Source organism: Molothrus aeneus, chromosome 5, assembly GCF_037042795.1.
Source record: "Molothrus aeneus isolate 106 chromosome 5, BPBGC_Maene_1.0, whole genome shotgun sequence".
NCBI classification, from domain to species: domain Eukaryota; kingdom Metazoa; phylum Chordata; class Aves; order Passeriformes; family Icteridae; genus Molothrus; species Molothrus aeneus.
The window spans coordinates 8908025-8925026 of record NC_089650.1 but is presented as its reverse complement, the minus strand read 5'-3'; the positions used below and the strand labels follow the sequence as shown (position 1 = coordinate 8925026).

General features: G+C 41.2%; 1 protein-coding gene across 1 annotated transcript; it reads right to left on the bottom strand.

Moving 5' to 3' along the window:
* Window positions 1–4173: 4173 nt before the first annotated feature.
* Window positions 4174–16719, bottom strand: MRPS35 (mitochondrial ribosomal protein S35). The gene is made up of 8 exons (XM_066549878.1): window positions 16536–16719; window positions 15015–15058; window positions 14005–14172; window positions 13555–13615; window positions 12444–12583; window positions 11591–11700; window positions 11055–11124; window positions 4174–4630 (listed from the first exon to the last, which is right to left on the bottom strand). Exons 1-8 carry the CDS (start codon window positions 16708–16710, stop codon window positions 4358–4360), a joined length of 1041 nt encoding a protein of 346 aa, XP_066405975.1. The 5' UTR covers window positions 16711–16719; the 3' UTR covers window positions 4174–4357.
* Between the last annotated feature and the right edge of the window lie 283 nt (window positions 16720–17002).

The window sequence follows — 17002 nt, the reverse complement described above, 5'->3', positions numbered from 1 at the left end:
TGGTAAAGAACTAGGTCTGTACTTTTGGATGCCTTTCTTCAAGCTGAATACAGCCATTAAAATTCTGCTTGTGTTCACTTTATAGTCTCGAGTGCTGCCAAGAAGGCAATTCAAACTTCAAGGCCTTGCAGCACTCTATTCCAAATAAAATTTCTCCAGAAAATCTGGGAATATACATGCAATTATTATTGCTACATAACTGCATGTAGTTTTTAGGACACAGAATTTACACGCAGGTAGCTTCATCTAATTTAGATTAGAAAAATTGTCTTTTCTTGACCTAAGCATTGCCCTGTAGTTTCAGCTGGATAATGTGTTTCAGTTTTCTTAGCCTAGGGTTTTGCCAGGCATTGCTGAGTACACTGTTATCTTCAATTACAGAGGCATACACAGTTTGTGCTAGACTTAGTTGCTTAATACCTGGGATTTTTTTACTGGAATACCTACTTATTTTTTTGTTTCTGAAGACAGGAGAGTGCACAAGGTCTCCTCCCTGTTTCACAAAGTAAGATTTGCAGTTTGAGGCAGCACTATGGTAAAACAATGCCCCTCACTCATTAATTTATAATGCTGCAAAGAATGCATTTTTTATCTGAGTCATGATTAACCATGCATCAAGGATAGGGGAAGATGCTTAAATCCATAATATATATATTTATAATCTATTGCTGAACTAGCAGCCACAAAAGCCTAAGGAACTTAGCTCTAACAGTATCAGTGTGGAAACAAACTGTGAATGTGGGCCATCACCTTTCTACTCTGTGCTGTTCAGATATTACTGTTCTCAGACAAATATTACAGAGCTCAGCTGAAAACTGACAGGTTCTATCACATTGCAATCCCTTCCTTACCTGAGACTTGCACTAATTTCATGTCCCCAAGTCCTTATGTGCCCATTCTTCCAGTTCAGGCTGAGCTGTGCCCTGAGTGCCCCACACAGCATCTGCTGACAGCAAAACCAGTAGTGCCTCTAGCTTTTTTAGCTCCTCTGTGCTATCAGTCACCCTCCAGAGCAGCTTGAGTCAAGGCAAAAAAGAAGAAAAGCTTATCTTATGGGGTGGATACAGCCGTAGGATTTTTTAAAATAGAACAAGTCATAGGTAGTTAAACACTTGCTTTCAAAAAGGAGGGTTTTCACCTCCCTTCTCTCTCAGAAAAGTAACTCCCTGCCTGCAGCAAGCCTCAGGCATTCCTGGTTCCCTGTTTTTTTAATCTCCAGATTAGTGACTGTAGAGTGCACTTCAGAGCACCCTGATGCTCCACTGAGTCTTACCCTCAATATGATGTTCTGGAGAAGAATCATATCATGCAACTGGGACCTACCTCAATTCTTACCAGAAAAAGATATAGGAGACAAAATCAAAAATGCTGTCTGTCCCACAAGCAAATGCTTCTGGGACAGCAGGGAATGATTAAAGCAAGATTATGTTCTAAAGAGATTTCTTGGTTTGTTGACAGAGAGAGGAAAAAAAATTGGCAGAAAAAGGGTTATATGAAGCACAATAGCAGAGCTATTTCATGATGGACTAAGAGAGCCACAAGAAAGTAAATAAATAAATACATTTTAGGTATGAGGGAAAGCAAGAAATGGGTAGCAAGATGATTTGTGCAGACAGCACATCCCTTTTTAGGCAACTGCCCCTTAATCCCTTCCTCGTGCTTGCAGCATCATTATGCCTGAAAACGGGGAAAAAATGTCTATTCTCAGGAATGTTTATATGGGGGATAAAAGGAAAGGTCCCACAGTTGTGCACAGAAGGATGCACACCTCATTTACATTGTAATGTACATGAGACATTAATAAGTGCTAAAGATGTGTTTATTATAGTGCTGCAGAGCTGCTTTGACCTGTTAGTCTCCTAATCTCTAACTCTTCAGTTTTTAAAATTCAGCACAGGCTTCCAGAGAGATGGATGATACAGAAGTATTATACAGTAAAATAGAGATGTGTAGTTTACTTCTTAAAAATATGTGCTGTATTTTACATCCTTGAGATTGGGAAGGCTCCCACAGGAGTTAAGATCCCAATGTTCCAGGTATTCTACACAGTCACAGAGAAATAGTCACCTTCAAACACAAACAGTTTAGAGGGAGAAGCAGAAAAGCAGAGAGGAGCATCCAAGAGCTCAAAATAGCATCCAAGCTGCCTTTTGTCCTGCCCACTGCATTACACAAGTTCTGTACAGTAATCACAAGTGTAAGTTTGAGTTTTATCCCAACGTTGCTCTTGGCCAGTAGGCATCATCTGTTTTTGGGAGAGACACTTGGTGCTCAGGAGACAGTCACCTTAAATCCTGCCTCTGTTACTTGAAACATTTATAGGATGTATGTAAGTTAGGTTTGAACACTTCTGAGAGAGATGGAGAAGCCTGTGCATTTTAGGTTTTCCATCAATTAGCTGTGAAGCTAATGAAAAAGTCAGTTTCCCTTCCTATGCTGTTCTTTCTACCAGACATTATTATTGATAAGGTCAAATTGTTGTTTCAGCCATGACTTCCAGAGTTCTGCTTAGGTCCATTCTGTGAAAAGCAAAGGAAAACTGAAATGTCCTCTGCTGCAGAGGATTTTCTCAGGTGCTCACATGTCCTGAGTACAGAAGGACATCTTTGTGGAGAAAAGCAAACTTAAGGTTTCTTAAGACATTTCAGGGCCTCGCTCCTGCCAGCCTTGTACACACCACTGGCTCCCCAGGCTGGCTCCTAGGGCAGCCCTTGTGCAGGCACTGACAGAGCTAATTAAGGAAACATTTCTCCTGTGCACATACTAGAACCAAACTGCCTCTGGAACAGAGCCAGGCACAACTTCAGGCCCCATTCTCTTGAGTCAAACTGCACTTACTTCCTCCGTTGTTTTGGTTTCATGGCTGTTCAGAGAAGATTTGGAATTACACAGATGTTCCCATTTCAAATGGGAATTTAAAACATTACCCTCATTGTCTCTGGATAAAGGAGCAACCTGATAACAGCTGAAACTTTCCCCATATTAGGCTTCTGCTAAAATTTTACATTAATTCACATCCAAAAGGAAGGAATACTAAAGAACCAGGTCCGTCAGTGCAAAATTGGGATTACAGGACAAACATTTTCTGTCTTAGTACAGCTCTGGCAAATTCTCCTAGGAATTAAAATGCTGCATTAAACTCTGTCTCTCACCATATGAAAACAATCCTGACCTAAGAAGAATCCTTCCTAAACTGACAGTGTTTTGGCAGTGAGAACAGATGCACTCCTTGGCTGTATGTACACACAGAGCACACAGTGAGAAATCCTAGCAGGGAGTGAGTCCAGCACATAGAATGCTGCAGGAATCAATTCCCCTCAGCTTTCAATGTCTTTTTTCTTACACTGCTTCTGCTCAAAGAGCTGCTGGCATGGGCAGCTCTTTTATAGGTATGCAGAATCCTTAACCCCCTCTGCCCCTTCTAGAGAATGACTTTCTTTCTAAATTGAAATCTTCCTTTTATTCTACCAGGAAGGTAGAATAAAAGTAAGATTTATTTATGTCTTTTCAAGGTTTGGTAGGAGTTTTTTTCTTAATTGTGAGAAGGCAATAAAATTGTGATTCCAGAGTTTTAAATGAATTTCTTTCCATATAATCCTTTCTCTGTGCTACATAGGATGCTACAACCTTTTTTCTTTCCTTGAAAAGCCTGGGTACATTCAATAGAGAGTCAGCAGCCTGAGGGTAACAAGGCTCAGTCCATTTCTATTTAGTTACAAACCCACCTCACCAACTCTCATCATTCTTCCTGTCTCAGGTACCCTGGGATCTTCTCAACAACTACTGGTTCATCTTCCCACTACCATCCCACTTTCCACCTTATTTTACTCCCTTATTTTAGAGACAGGTGCTTTTACATAGGATATTTGTTTTGCCTCACAATAACTGAGAAACTCAACTGTCCAGAGTGCTTCAACACCTCTCCAAGTCAGACTCTTAGGCAACATTATCCTCATTTTACACACAGGCAAAAATCTGAATGGCATTTGAAAAGCATTTCGAGCTCCTAATTTTCAGACTTTTAATTAATGGAACTAGAAGTATTAACTAATTTCATTAGTTTTGACATTGTTGCTCTAGGTTAAATGCCCAAAGAAGTGTGAGGAATCAGAATGTGATTAAGAAGAGGATTGAACTGATCATGCTAACAAAACACAGAATAAAACATTCAAGTTACCAGTATGGATCCAAACATACTTTATTCAAAAGACAAGATTCATGGACAGGACTTAACTCATAGTCAAGTTTCATTTTTTGGCCCAAGGTCTGAATAATTATACATCCATATCATCAGAACTACTAACACAGTGGTTGAACATCTCTGTAATGATCAGGTGTACCTGCAAATCTGCTCTTCTCATGCTTGTATATTCAGTAGTTTCTTCACTGATTCCTTGTACTGAGATATGTTACTTTCTGTTTCACCTTCATTTTTAAGCGCAATGACTGAGTTTCTGTAATTCTTAACCACTTCAGATGCCAGCAGCTCCTCCTTAGTGACATTATTGACATTCTCTGAAGCTTTTATTCGAAGCAGTGTGTCCAAGGCATTTTTCTGAGAGCGACTGTTTTCCCAGATATACTCTTCCATGTCTTCCTCAGACTTCTCACTCTCCCACTTCTCAGTTTTCTGAAAGAAAATGCACAACCTTACAAACTACCCAAGAGTGAAATAAAGCAACGATAATTTGAAGAAATTGATCTCTCATAGCAATTCCCTTTAAATAAAAACTGCATTCATGGTGGAAGGTATTTCCTCCTTGTAACTCAAGCCTGTATGAGCAGGATGAACTCCTTTCTCCCACTCATCAGGTTCTTTCTGTATCAGGCAGATACAACTGGCTGAGTCAGAGTGGGAGGAAAAGCTTATAGACTGTACATAATGAGTAAAAAACCTTGCAGAGTAGTAATTTTAAAGAGCCCTCAACACTGCAGTTCTGGAAGCAGAACTATGTCCCTAGCACAGGGTTCTGGTCTGGCTGCCCTGGCTGGTGGGGGGAAAGTGAAAAGTGAGAGAGTAACGAGTAACCCATGATGTGATTCATGAAGGAAAGCACCACCAACAAATCCATTTCTTCTTCCTGCAAAATACATTGCTCAAGAGAATCTCTATCCACAAGGTGCTGATCATTACCCGATCAGTGCTGCAAAATTAGACAGGATCATAAGTAGGGCACTGACAGAAGACACCATCCCAGTGCCCATAAATACATAAATACACTTGTTCTGTGTCAATTCTGTCTTTCAACATCTCTCCAGCAGGCCTCGAAAGAATCTTTAAGGAATATTTCAAATGTTGTAACTTGCTATTTTTTATTGTACTTTGATAAATACAGATGCTTCAGTGATATATTTGCATTTTTATATATTGCAGGCTGTATGTTTGAGTATTTATAATTATTTAGTACTTTACTGATGTAACCAATATGTCATTTCTTTATATTACCTCACCTATGTAAGAATTACAATTTGAAGTATTTTGGGTTTAGTTTTCCTATTCATGTTTTTCTTGCAATTGTTATAAAATCATGCCTAAATAAAACTTGCATTTCTCTGGAAATATATTCAAAGAAACCTTATAGTAAAGCCTTTACATCACACTGATTTTGCCTTTTCTAAAATCACTTGCCAAAAAGGACTCTTCAGTAAATTTTTAGCTGTGCTATTCAGAACGAAAAAAACATGTTGCAAGTCAGGGGAAGAGAGTTTTTTTTGTTGTTGTTCAGAGTATGTTTTGTTTGTTTTTTCTTTTCTGGCAAGGAGGTAAGGTGGGGTGTGTGTGCTGGTATTGTTTTTCATTTGTTTGTTTAAAGGTTATTCTTTCCACTAAGCATCAAGGCTGCTGCAGACAAACCAAACCAGTATTCAATAACCTTTAATTAAGCAAGATTTTTTTTCACCCTGCAACTCTTGTGTGCTTGGATGCCTCTATCTGAATTTAAAACAGTTTCCCAACTGCTGTGTCCTGCACCTGGTAAATGGCATCTCTTGTCTTTTGAGTCTGAGTCCAAATGTTTAGTCAGAAGCAGCAATTCACACTGCTCAGAGGTTCATATGACTGACATTAAACCCTGGACACAATAAAGCACAGGAGTAAAAGGACCTCACTCAGTTTCTGGAGGGGAAAAACAGGAACAAAGGGACATCCTGTAGCCCTGTACTGCTGAAACCTTAATGGAACAAGTGGGCCCAGTGAACTGTTCCTTGTCTGCTTGACAAACCCTGCAATCCAGGGTGGAGATTTAGAGTTATAAATCAACAGCTTCATCCTGCTTTACACATCCCCTAGTTATCTGCAGAGTGGCTATCCAAGACATTTCTTCCCCTGAACTCCAACAGAATTTCCAAGCCAAAGCCTCTCTCACAGGGATAGGGTTTCTCAGGGGTAAGGGAATATGGGTATCACTGATGGTCACTCCCTGGACCAAACTCATGTCTGAAGTTCAAACAAAAGATCCCTGTGAGGCTTTTAAACACCTCTAAGTCACAGCAGAGACAACAAGGACTAATGACAGTATTACATTTATCTCTTCAGGAATATCCTTCTCTGTACACAACAACTCACAGGATTCTGGAGATGCATGCTGATAAACAGATTAAGATTTGTCTACCTCTTGTGAGCATTACAAAGTAAGATTTTAAAGCAACTGCAGAGTATTTCTTTCTTGGAATCTTTCCCAGCAGAATGATGTTGTCAACATGGATTTTAAACTAAAATCTTGACTGCGTGGTGGGAGGTGAGGGGGAAGGCAGGAAGGGATTTGACAGTAGGGGGAGATTTCCAAATCCATTAGTTTTTGCAAACTGTATCCAGTGAAACTTTGATATCTTTTCAACAGAATTTACTGCAAGAGAAAAGTCACTGTAGAATTATACAGGCAATTGGAAACATACTCTAGGTAGACAAGCACCATGAAGCCCGAACAGTGGAAATGTTACACGTGCTGCAGTCTCAGTTTAAAGTGTTATGAATAAAACTAATAAGGACAATTAAATAAAGTTCAAAAATTAGGTCTTTATCACTCAAATTTTACCAGTTGAATTATTTTTGTCCCTTGCAGATTTAACACGTTAGTGAACATGTTAAAAACTGTTCACTAGTTTTAAAACTGCGGGCTTAAAAGTGAGAATAAAACTGTGAGAAGTGGAATCCGAGTGTGATATTGTGTAATGTTCTCCTAGAATCCCCACTTTGTGAACCAGGTTAAAAACAAGAATTCACTAAAAATGGTTTCCTCATTCTATCACACATAAGACAGAATCTCAGTATTATGCAGCTTGGCTAAAGATGCACTCAGCTTATACTTTCAACCTTTTCCTCTTAAAAAACTTACAATAAGAATCAAAAAACCCCAAAACAAAACACCAGAAAACAATTTTCCATATAAAGTCAAAGATCTAAACCTATGACTAAAGAGGCATAAAAGGCTATTTTTTCACTTCCTAATGCAAAGATAAAGAATTATTTTTTCCATGCCATAAACATAAAAAGGAGCCCTGTTCCTGCAGCAACAAGAAACATAGAGCTTAAGCACAAGGTATTACAAAAAGCTTACTACAGTCAGAAATATTACAAAGCCAATTCCTAATTCAACCTTTTGCTGGAATGCTCATAATTTTTGGCTCCAAGAGGTACAAAAAAAAGTGTAGCTTTCTTCTACTAGAATACAGATATCCTGTCAGGAAACCTCCTTCCTTTGATTTTAAATGTCTGAACTCAGAGAATATGGATAAAGCCACTTTAGCTTTACCTTTTCTGGCTCCCATTACTGATGAGGACTCTCTCAGCTGCCCGATTCTGGGGAGCATGCAATGCAATCCATGGTTCAAAACAAAGGACATATATCCAATATTTAGAGACCAGCCTCACTTCAGCCTCAGTCTGCATTACTGAAACCACACTGAGAAAGAAGCCTGTTCTAGGTAGGGAGGGCACAATTACACCACCCTTCATTGTTCTAAGGTTCCCAAGTCAGGAGCTTCACCCTGACCATCTTCAGTGATGCTAAAGGTGCCCAGGGAGCTTCAGCAAGACTTGAGTGCCTCCTCCATGTGCCACTGCAACTCTACAACCCCCATGTCATAACATCCTGAGTGTTCCTAACGTGAACTTTGGAATCCTAAGAAGCCAGAGACCTGCTTAAGGTTTCAACAGTGGACTCATATCTTTTCCACATATTTTAGGCTGAATTACAAGGTAAACTCCCACTATGAAACTGCAAAATTCTGCTGTTACAAAGTATTACTGGCACAGCCTGAAGTGGTAAAAATGATGTTTATTTGGAATGGCTTAAAATGACTGTAGCTGAAAAACAATGAAGATGAAGCCTGAAGAAAAGCTGTATGATGGATTTGAGTGTTATCATCAGTGGTCATGTAAAAATACCCATTCAGCATGCAAACACAGACACTGCATCTCACCAGTGCCTTGCCACTGAAAGCTCTAAAAAGAAATGCAAAAGTAATTCCTCTGAAATTCAGTCAAGCTGTACAGCTGCAGGGTTGATAAATTTTAATTAAGCCTCCAGTTCCATGCTGTCTGCCCATTCTTCATTTTTATCCTTCCCTCACCTGTTTCTTACTGTAAGAAGCAGTGGAGAATAGAAAATCCAGGGCAACTTTTTAGTGATCTTTTAAGATCCCAGCTTAGCAAGGCTGAATCAAGATCCTTCACTCTCCCTCATCCTGTGTACATTGAAACACCACATGGAATTGGAGCAATAAAAATTAAATTACTCCTAATGTTTTTCATTACTGGAAAATTGACTTTGTGCTGCATTTGCTTCCCATTCCTGCTTTCAACTCATGACAGAATTGGACTTTTGAGTGATATATACTTGATTAATCCAAGCTATGAGTAGAAATCCATCCATCATCCTTTCAACCACTCGAGGGCAGCAAACTCTAACTCTTTACAAACCACTTGTACCATAAACACACATCCAGGTTTGGAGTGATGTTACAGCATTCAAGCAGTACCAGCATTTGAAGGCAGCAAAAATGCAACTGGTGAAGCTGCTGACTAATAATCCATCAATATAGCTCACTCTTTCACTGATTAATTCAATCCAGGCACAATCCTGGGGGATAATTTGAAAGAAGTGCAGAAAAAGTCCAAAGAAGAGAAATTAAATTTTTACTAATTGGCCAAATCAGCCATCTAATTAATATATTCTGAAAGCTAATAAAACACAAATATCTGATTAATAAGCAGACAACTAGTAAAGAGGAAGCAAAACATCTCCAAGTATTTTAGAATGAGAAAATAAATGAACATTTTTAGGTTTTGAAGATTTTTAAGACTGTTTTAAAATAAGTGAACTCATGAGTCTGATACCGCATTTCTAACTGTAATAAAAGGATGATGTATTCCTGGCAACTAAAACATAATTACACTTGAAATTCCATTTCCTGATGTATATCTGCATATAACATTTCCCCCTATGCATGCTTCCAGTTGACAAAATGCAGTAAACCAGTTATTAGCATAAATCATAGGAGTTCTGCCACATTTTAAGAGATCATGGGCAAAGTTTTCAGGCTTGAGGGCAGAAGTTACATGGATCCAGCTTTCCTTCACTCAGCAGGAATGAAACACTGCCCTCATCTTTTGATTCAATTCCACCAGCCACATGCATTAACAGTGTGGCACTACTCTGCTGGGAAAGTCATCAAATCCTACAATTAGTTCTGCAAACAGGACTGATGTTACTGCCTAAATGGAAGGCCAGGCCCTGTCCATCCCCCTCCAATATTAAAGTTCATGTAAATGAAAATAAACCACACACTGTTTGCTCATGGTTTACAAAATGGATCCAAACTATCTTTCAGCAAGTTATTAAAAGGCATTATCCCTGATCAGGGGGAATAAAACCATGCCACAAAATAAAACATGTCACACAAAATAAAATCCCATGTCTCAGGAAACCATTAATTTTTCATGGGAATCAAAGACAATTACAACTGATTGACAAACTCATCAAATATTAACGTGGAGAATGAAAGGTAATAAAAGTGCAAGAGACTTGTGCATATTCAATACACACTGAACACTCCCATATCAATATTGCATAGCCCTGTCTGCCAGCACTAATTAAAGCTGGAGCCCAGCACAGCCGTGGTGTTTGTCTGAAGTTATTACAGTGAGCACTGTCTAGCTCTCTTGTCATTGCTTAATGCTGGAAACTAGTCTGCCATTAATTTAAGATTTGTAATCCAATGTGATGCTGTTGGGGAGAAAAACATCCATGTGTACTTGAAATCTACAGCAAATGTTATCTTTCACCACTGATTTAATTTGATACACTCTACAATTACAAAATTATCCTTCAAGGCAGCTGCCACTGAAAGCGAAATATATCTCATCCTCCTTAGGATGTTCTTAACATCAGCACTGCAGTGATCAAAATCAAGAACAATTCATAAAAAATGCTAAATACAGACATTTCCTACTCTGGAACAACTGAAAACAGTAAGTATGAGCTTTAGCAGTGGATAAGGTACAACTTCTGTAAGAGTGACATATGGAGATGGTGAAGGCTTTGTCTGTCTCAAACAATGGGATAGTGACATGGGACATTTGAACAAAGTTCTGTCATCCAAAACATTACCATGGATTTCCAACAACAACAATTTCAGTTCACACTGCTCACTTGTTTTCTGTAAAAAATGCCTGTAAAATTGTTGAAGGGCACCAACACCACCACAAAAATACAGCAGACAAGTGTGAGGAATTCCCTGTGAAAGGAACATCTGTAGTCAGCAAGTGGGAAGGCTGCCCCTTTTCTGAGCAAGAGGGAGCTCAGAAAAGCAGTCAGCTTGAGACAAGATGTGTGAGAGAGCATTTAAGAAGAACACTTCCAAATGACAGCCACAGTTTACTGCAACCCAGGAAAAGACATATTCTAATTAACAGACAGGAGTGTGGAATCCTGCAAAATGCTCTCTTGGTTGAATTTGAAGAAAAGTGAGTTGGAAGAGAACAGAATTGTAAGGTCATTTACTTTAAAATATGACAGAGAGCACATTTAGAGAGTCCATGCACAATTGCTTACCCAGGATTCATGGTACAGAACTGTGAGCAGGTGCATGCCATAATCATAGTTCTGCCTTCTTAGGGGACACCTGGAAATGCAGAAACATTTTTCTGAACAAAAGGTTAAAACTTACCATCAAACTTTCTACTGTGTAATGCAGGGAATCTTAGGAAATGAGTGGTTGATTCCTGTGTACTTCTTAATTTCACACAACCAAGAATAACCTCATGGAGGCTTGAGTAATAAGAACACAGGAGAATGGGCAGCTGCAAGGCAGCAGGAAAACATACAATATCCAAGGGTTTACACATCTTCTGGAGACATTAGAAACTTCTTTGCCCCCGTGCCAAAGTGGAATCCAACATACATTAAGTCTGAACTACTTTAAAATGTGTTTTTAACAGTTAATAGCAGGAGTAGTGTTACTTAATTCCCCTTTTAGCCTTAAATTATAATAATTCACCATGACAATAACTGGTATTACTGAAAGACACCCAGTCCTTTCCCAGCTGTGGGCATTGCTACAATATTTTTGTGTCCTTCTGGCAGCTCACCTGTCTGTTGTAATTGTGAGCACATCTGTCTCCTGACAGTACCTCTCTCCCACAAGCTTAATGAGCTTCTTCTTTGCATGGTCATCCAAATTCAGGTTAGAAAGTTTAACCTTCAAGAAAAGGAGAAAACAACTTTAACTCCTTGGAAAACCCAAACTCTGAACTCTGGAAGTACTTGAGACAGGCAGATCTTCTATCAAGGAGAGCTATTCAGGATGCATATTCAGGAAGCAATTTATACCTGCACAGTGTAACTTCCAGAGATGGTTTAAAAAACTGATTTAGTGCTGATTTGTAGAGGAATTTTTAGCAGAGAGCCTTTCCCAACTTAGCTGCCAAGCCTTTCCCAATCTTCCACTGCATTTGATGGCAGAGATGCTTAGGAAGAAGAATTTGCCATCTTCCTGCCTTGGGATAAATCAGGAGGGGGAATCAAACCAGTACAGAGTCGCAAACTTTATTTCCTAAAGGGCCTGAACATGTGGTGAGGGACAAGACAATGAGTTCTACAATTCTAGAATTCTGCAGGTGTGGAACAGTTCATAATTTGCAGAATTTCTTCAGATTGCATCACACTGAAGTCTTAAAATAAGACAAGAATAATGTGAGTATTCAAACAATTTATACCTGCATAGTATCCCCACATCTTCACAATGCCTTACAAGTCCCAAGGCCAGTGAATATGAATGGACAGATTTGGTCAGGAACACACAGACATACTCACTCGTGTGTGAGTTTGAATTCCCTCCATTTCTCTCATTTCCTTACAGAAGACCACACTTGCATGTTTGGAAAAGAAAGCCAAGCATTTAGGGGTTTGACTCAAAGGCTGTTTACCAAAACTACTACTTACTCTTAAGGTCACCACTCTTGCTTTGGGATTCCTAATAGAAGTCCCTGAAGAAACATAATCTACTGTTTCAACTTCAATGGGAAAATGCTGTTCACATTTCTCATCACTGTCCAGAGCACTTGGCCATTCAGTGCAGAAATCTGTACAATAAAGAGAAAAACACTCCAATTAATATCTGTCTGTTATATACCTGTACCTCTGGTGTATTTGGCTGGGGTTTTTTTTTCTTTCAAATGAATTGCAATATATGTTTTTAAAAGTACTAGTCTTAGAAACCATGCTCATTTAGCTAACAGCAGTGTTTCTGCTAGACTTGCTCCTGTATTGCCTTGTCTGTCTTTGTACTGGCTTCCCCAAAAAGGGACAGAACTGCAGATGCAGCCTCACAAGTGCCAAACAGGATCATTGAATGGTTTGGGTTGGAAGTGACCCTACTGCTTTGGGGATTTTTTACTAGATCCAGCTGCTCAAAGCCCTGCCCAATTTGAGCTTGAACACTTCCAGGATGGGGTATCCACAGGTTCACTGGGCAAGCTCTTCCAGTGTCTCACCACCCTCATCACAAAACAGGCTTCCTTTCAGGTTCCCTCACAGGTTTGCTGGGTGGAAGGATGCTCCTGGTCTCCAGTAGCTCCTGTATCTCCCCAGCAGACCCTGCTCTAACAGAGGGTCTCATATTAATAGCTCTTTGGTCATTAAATGCAGCCCATAATAGCTACTGACTGAAGCCTCTTCAATCACAGAGTTCTCTGAGAACTGAGTCACATTCTTCACTCACCTTCTGGAAAGCACTGAACTACCAACTCATCAGCTCAAGCAAGGTCTCGTGCAAAAGTAACATTTCAGTCTTACTCTTGTGCTGACAACCTCTTGAGACTTATCTGCTACCACCTGGATGACTCCTGGCAGCAGCAGGAAAGCAGACAGTACCAGCCACAGCCAGATGAATAACCAGCTCCACAAGTGTACCATGCCTCACCTCCATCACACACAGTTACAGCCTGCTTTGTCTGAAAACTTCCAGAGATGGTTTAAAAAGAAAAAAACAACCAACTAAACAAACAAACAAACAAACAAAAAAAAATCAAAAAACCTCAATCCCTCGTCTCACCTTTAAGAGCTGCACAGTGCTTCTTAATTGCAGGAGGAGTAAGATGCAAAAAATTGGGGATCTGAAACAGACACATTAAGAGTTACCAAAAGAATAGCTTTTTGCCTGATCAGATGTAACTGAGCATTACTGAAATCTGGTTACACTTCTCACATTTGCTAAGGCAGTATAACATGCTTAAGGAAATATTCATTTAAGCAGACTCTTCTCAAGTCTGATTTAGGGAAAGGCTTAACTCTGTGACAAAAGTCACAGGCATGATCACCCTAAAAAGTCTCCTGATATCATTCACTTGTTAATTAACTTTGTATTTGTTACCACTTGGAAACTTGAGAGGATTATAAGACTTAATAGCAGGAAACAGTCTCCAAGACAAATATTCCAATCAAAGCAGTGCAGCCTTAGTGAACAGTGACTTTAAAAATGGCCCAGCCATGGCACATGTTTTACCTTGATAAGCTCTAGGTTGCCTTCTTTTGGTGGAGGCACTCCTCTCTTCACTGGGTAGCCCATTCTGATTGGGAGAGGCACAGAGGCAGGTTTGAAGGCAGCTGCTGTTGGGTACACACTGCTCCAGTCCTGATCCACAGCCATCCTCTCTGTCCTGGGAGGTGCAGCCTGATCAAGGGAGAAGGGGACAAGTGGGACAGGAGATACATGGGATATAACACAAGGCAGGATCAAACAATGATTTCAAGAACCAATTCCCACAGCTGGACATTTCCAGACACCTTTACAGCCAAAGTTAGTGCTGATTTGTAGAGGAATTTTTAGCAGAGAGCCTTTTCCATCTTAGCTGCCAGGTCTTTCCCAATCTTCCATTGGATCTGATGGCAAAGATGCTTAGGAAGAAGAACTTGCCATCTTCCTGCCTTGGGATAAATCAGGAGGGGGAATCAAACCAGTACAGAGTTGCAAACTCTATTTCCTAAAGGGCCTGAACATGTGGTGAGGGACAAGACAATGAGTTCTAAAATTCTGGAATTCTGCAGGTGTGGAACAGTTCATAATTAATAATGCTGAAATTTCTTGCCATGGAAATTCCAGTGCAGAGACAAAGTATCAGTACATTGCAGAAATAGCTCATACCCTCCAAAAACTGACCATCCTTTCAGTCAAATGCTCTTAGAAAAAGAAAAGCTTTATGCCAGAAAGCAAGCACCACAAATCCTGTAAACTCAATCTGAAAACAGCATTGACATGTCTGGGAAATGCAACTTTAAGTTACTTTTCAGACCTGCACTCCCTGGTGTCAGTGCAAGTTAAACATCAGCTTAGTGTTATATTTTTGATAACACAGACTGAAAAGGTTACAGAAGGCAGGTGCTGGCCTGGAATGGTCCCAGGGGATTGTTTCACCAGGATTTGACTGCAGAAGGGGCTGCTGGGCAAACTGACACAACACACAGCTTAGAAAACTTTCCCAAACACCTGAGCTACCTGTAAGTTTCAGTACTTACTGATCTTACAAACTGTGGTGTCCTGCCTCTTCTCCTTACTGAGCCTGAAAGAAGGAAAAACAAAAGAGATTAACAAAAACATATTTTTAAAATAAATTATTCTATAGTTTTGGAAGCAAAAAATGTAGCATAATTCTGTATAGTTTTTGTGGTTTTGTGACAATATCCAGAAATAATCCTCAATCTTTCCCTGGAAGAAGGGGAAGATCAGATACCCAATACTGAAGATTACCAATTAACTTTGTAAAAGATAAGATAGAAAAGAACTTGGAGGACAAAAACGAAGAACAAAAATGAAGAACATGTCTGCCTTCATTCCTACGCTCCCTTTCCTCTTTCCCACACAGTAGTCACAAACCACTCTCCACCAGCAGCACAAGATGGATAAACTTAAGAATTCCAATTTCCAAAAGGAGAGTGCCATGGTTCCATCCTTTCCTTCTGACAGCACAGCTTCACCCCCTCTTCTGTGCCACTCTGCAGCACAACTAACCTCTGCATGAACAGTTCAGACATTGGATTGTTCCTCTTCTAGGAAGAGGTGGGGAACACTTTGATCCTGCTCCCTGAGTTCCAGAGAAAGTGGAATGGGAAGTGAAAGAGTTTAATCCATTTCAGGTCTGGGATTCTCCTGGTTCTATAGCTCACTGATTTCACCTGGAGCTGTGGTGAGGGCTCCCTAGGGATGCATTAAGTCACCAAATACCAGTGGATTTTCAAACTAAATACTGATCTTTGCATGCCTGTCTGCCTTCATTTCCTCCTCCTCCTCAAACTCTAAAACACTTCCAAACCTCACTGCCCAAAACAAACACCAGAATATAATGTGGCCTCAGACATACAAAGGTGAACCTGATGACATTTATTTTCAAAAGCCTGGTTTGAATTCAGAGTTTCCATCGATTGTACATATTTAGCATAAAGCAATGACTGAGATTTAAGAAGAGATGTTTGGTTTCTTTTTTATATCATTCGTCTTACAACCCTATCCCATAAAAACTTGTGGATTTCACATGTTATTTGTTCCCCTTATCTGAGAACTTTATGTCTCTTCATCCTTTTCTTGCTATTAAAATCTTAAACCGAACAATACATCTGTTCAGGGTGGTGCAAGAGATAATATTCAGATAACATCTTTATCCCTCGACCTACCTATTTCGTGGTGTTTTCACATACAACCACACGTCACAACAACTTCACTATTCCTGTTACAAACATCTGTAATTTCAGGCCAGGACATGACACCTTTAGCTACTACAGCATCACCGGACATCACTCAGAGGCGCTTTCAGCGACCTGCCGTGCTCCAGATGCCCACCGGGAAAAGGCCGGGAAACCCCGACCCACCGCTCCCACTGGCACTGGCCAGGCACGACACCAAAGGCTTCCCAGGAGTACACACAGCGATGAAATTCCCCTTGGGAACAACCTAACACAGGCTCCGCTCGGTGCAGCCCTGCCCGCCGTGCGTCCCGCCATGCCGGCGGTGCAGCCCGACCGCCCCGGGCACGCCGCGCTCACCTTCCCGAGGCTGCGGCCCTTCCCTGCCGCTCACCGCGGGCGCCGACGAAAAAGCGGCGCGTCCCCAGCGAGGCGTGCCCGGGGCCCCGCCGGCGGCGCGGGACAGCAGAGCCTGGGACAGCAGAGCCCCGCCGCTCAGCCCGGCCCGGCAGCACCGCCCGGCCCGCGCCGCCATCCCGGCCCCGCCGCGCTCCTCCCGCGGCCCCGCCCGGCGCGACGGCGGCCGGCTCGGGCCCGGCCCCGCACGGGCGAACGCGGCAGCGCCGCCCTCACAGAGCCCCGCGGGGCCGCTCTGTCCCGGGAGGAGCCGCAGGCGGCCCGGGCGCTGTCCCTGAGCGCTGCTGTGGAGCCCTGAGCTGGGAATATCCCGGGTGGGAAACGTGTCCTGGCCCTGCACAGACACCCCGACAATCCCTGCACAGACACCCCAACAATCCCACCCTGTGCATCCCTGAGAGCGGTGTCCA

Coding starts and splice junctions, on each gene's coding strand:
- MRPS35 (XM_066549878.1), bottom strand. CDS start 16,710: ATGGCGGCGCGGGCCGGGCGGTGCTGCCGGGCCGGGCTGAGCGGCGGG. Junction 13,616..14,004: donor GCAACCTAGAGCTTATCAAG/GTAAAACATGTG, acceptor TGTCTGTTTCAG/ATCCCCAATTTTTTGCATCT. Junction 4,631..11,054: donor TTCTGTACCATGAATCCTGG/GTAAGCAATTGT, acceptor ATTTTCTTTCAG/AAAACTGAGAAGTGGGAGAG.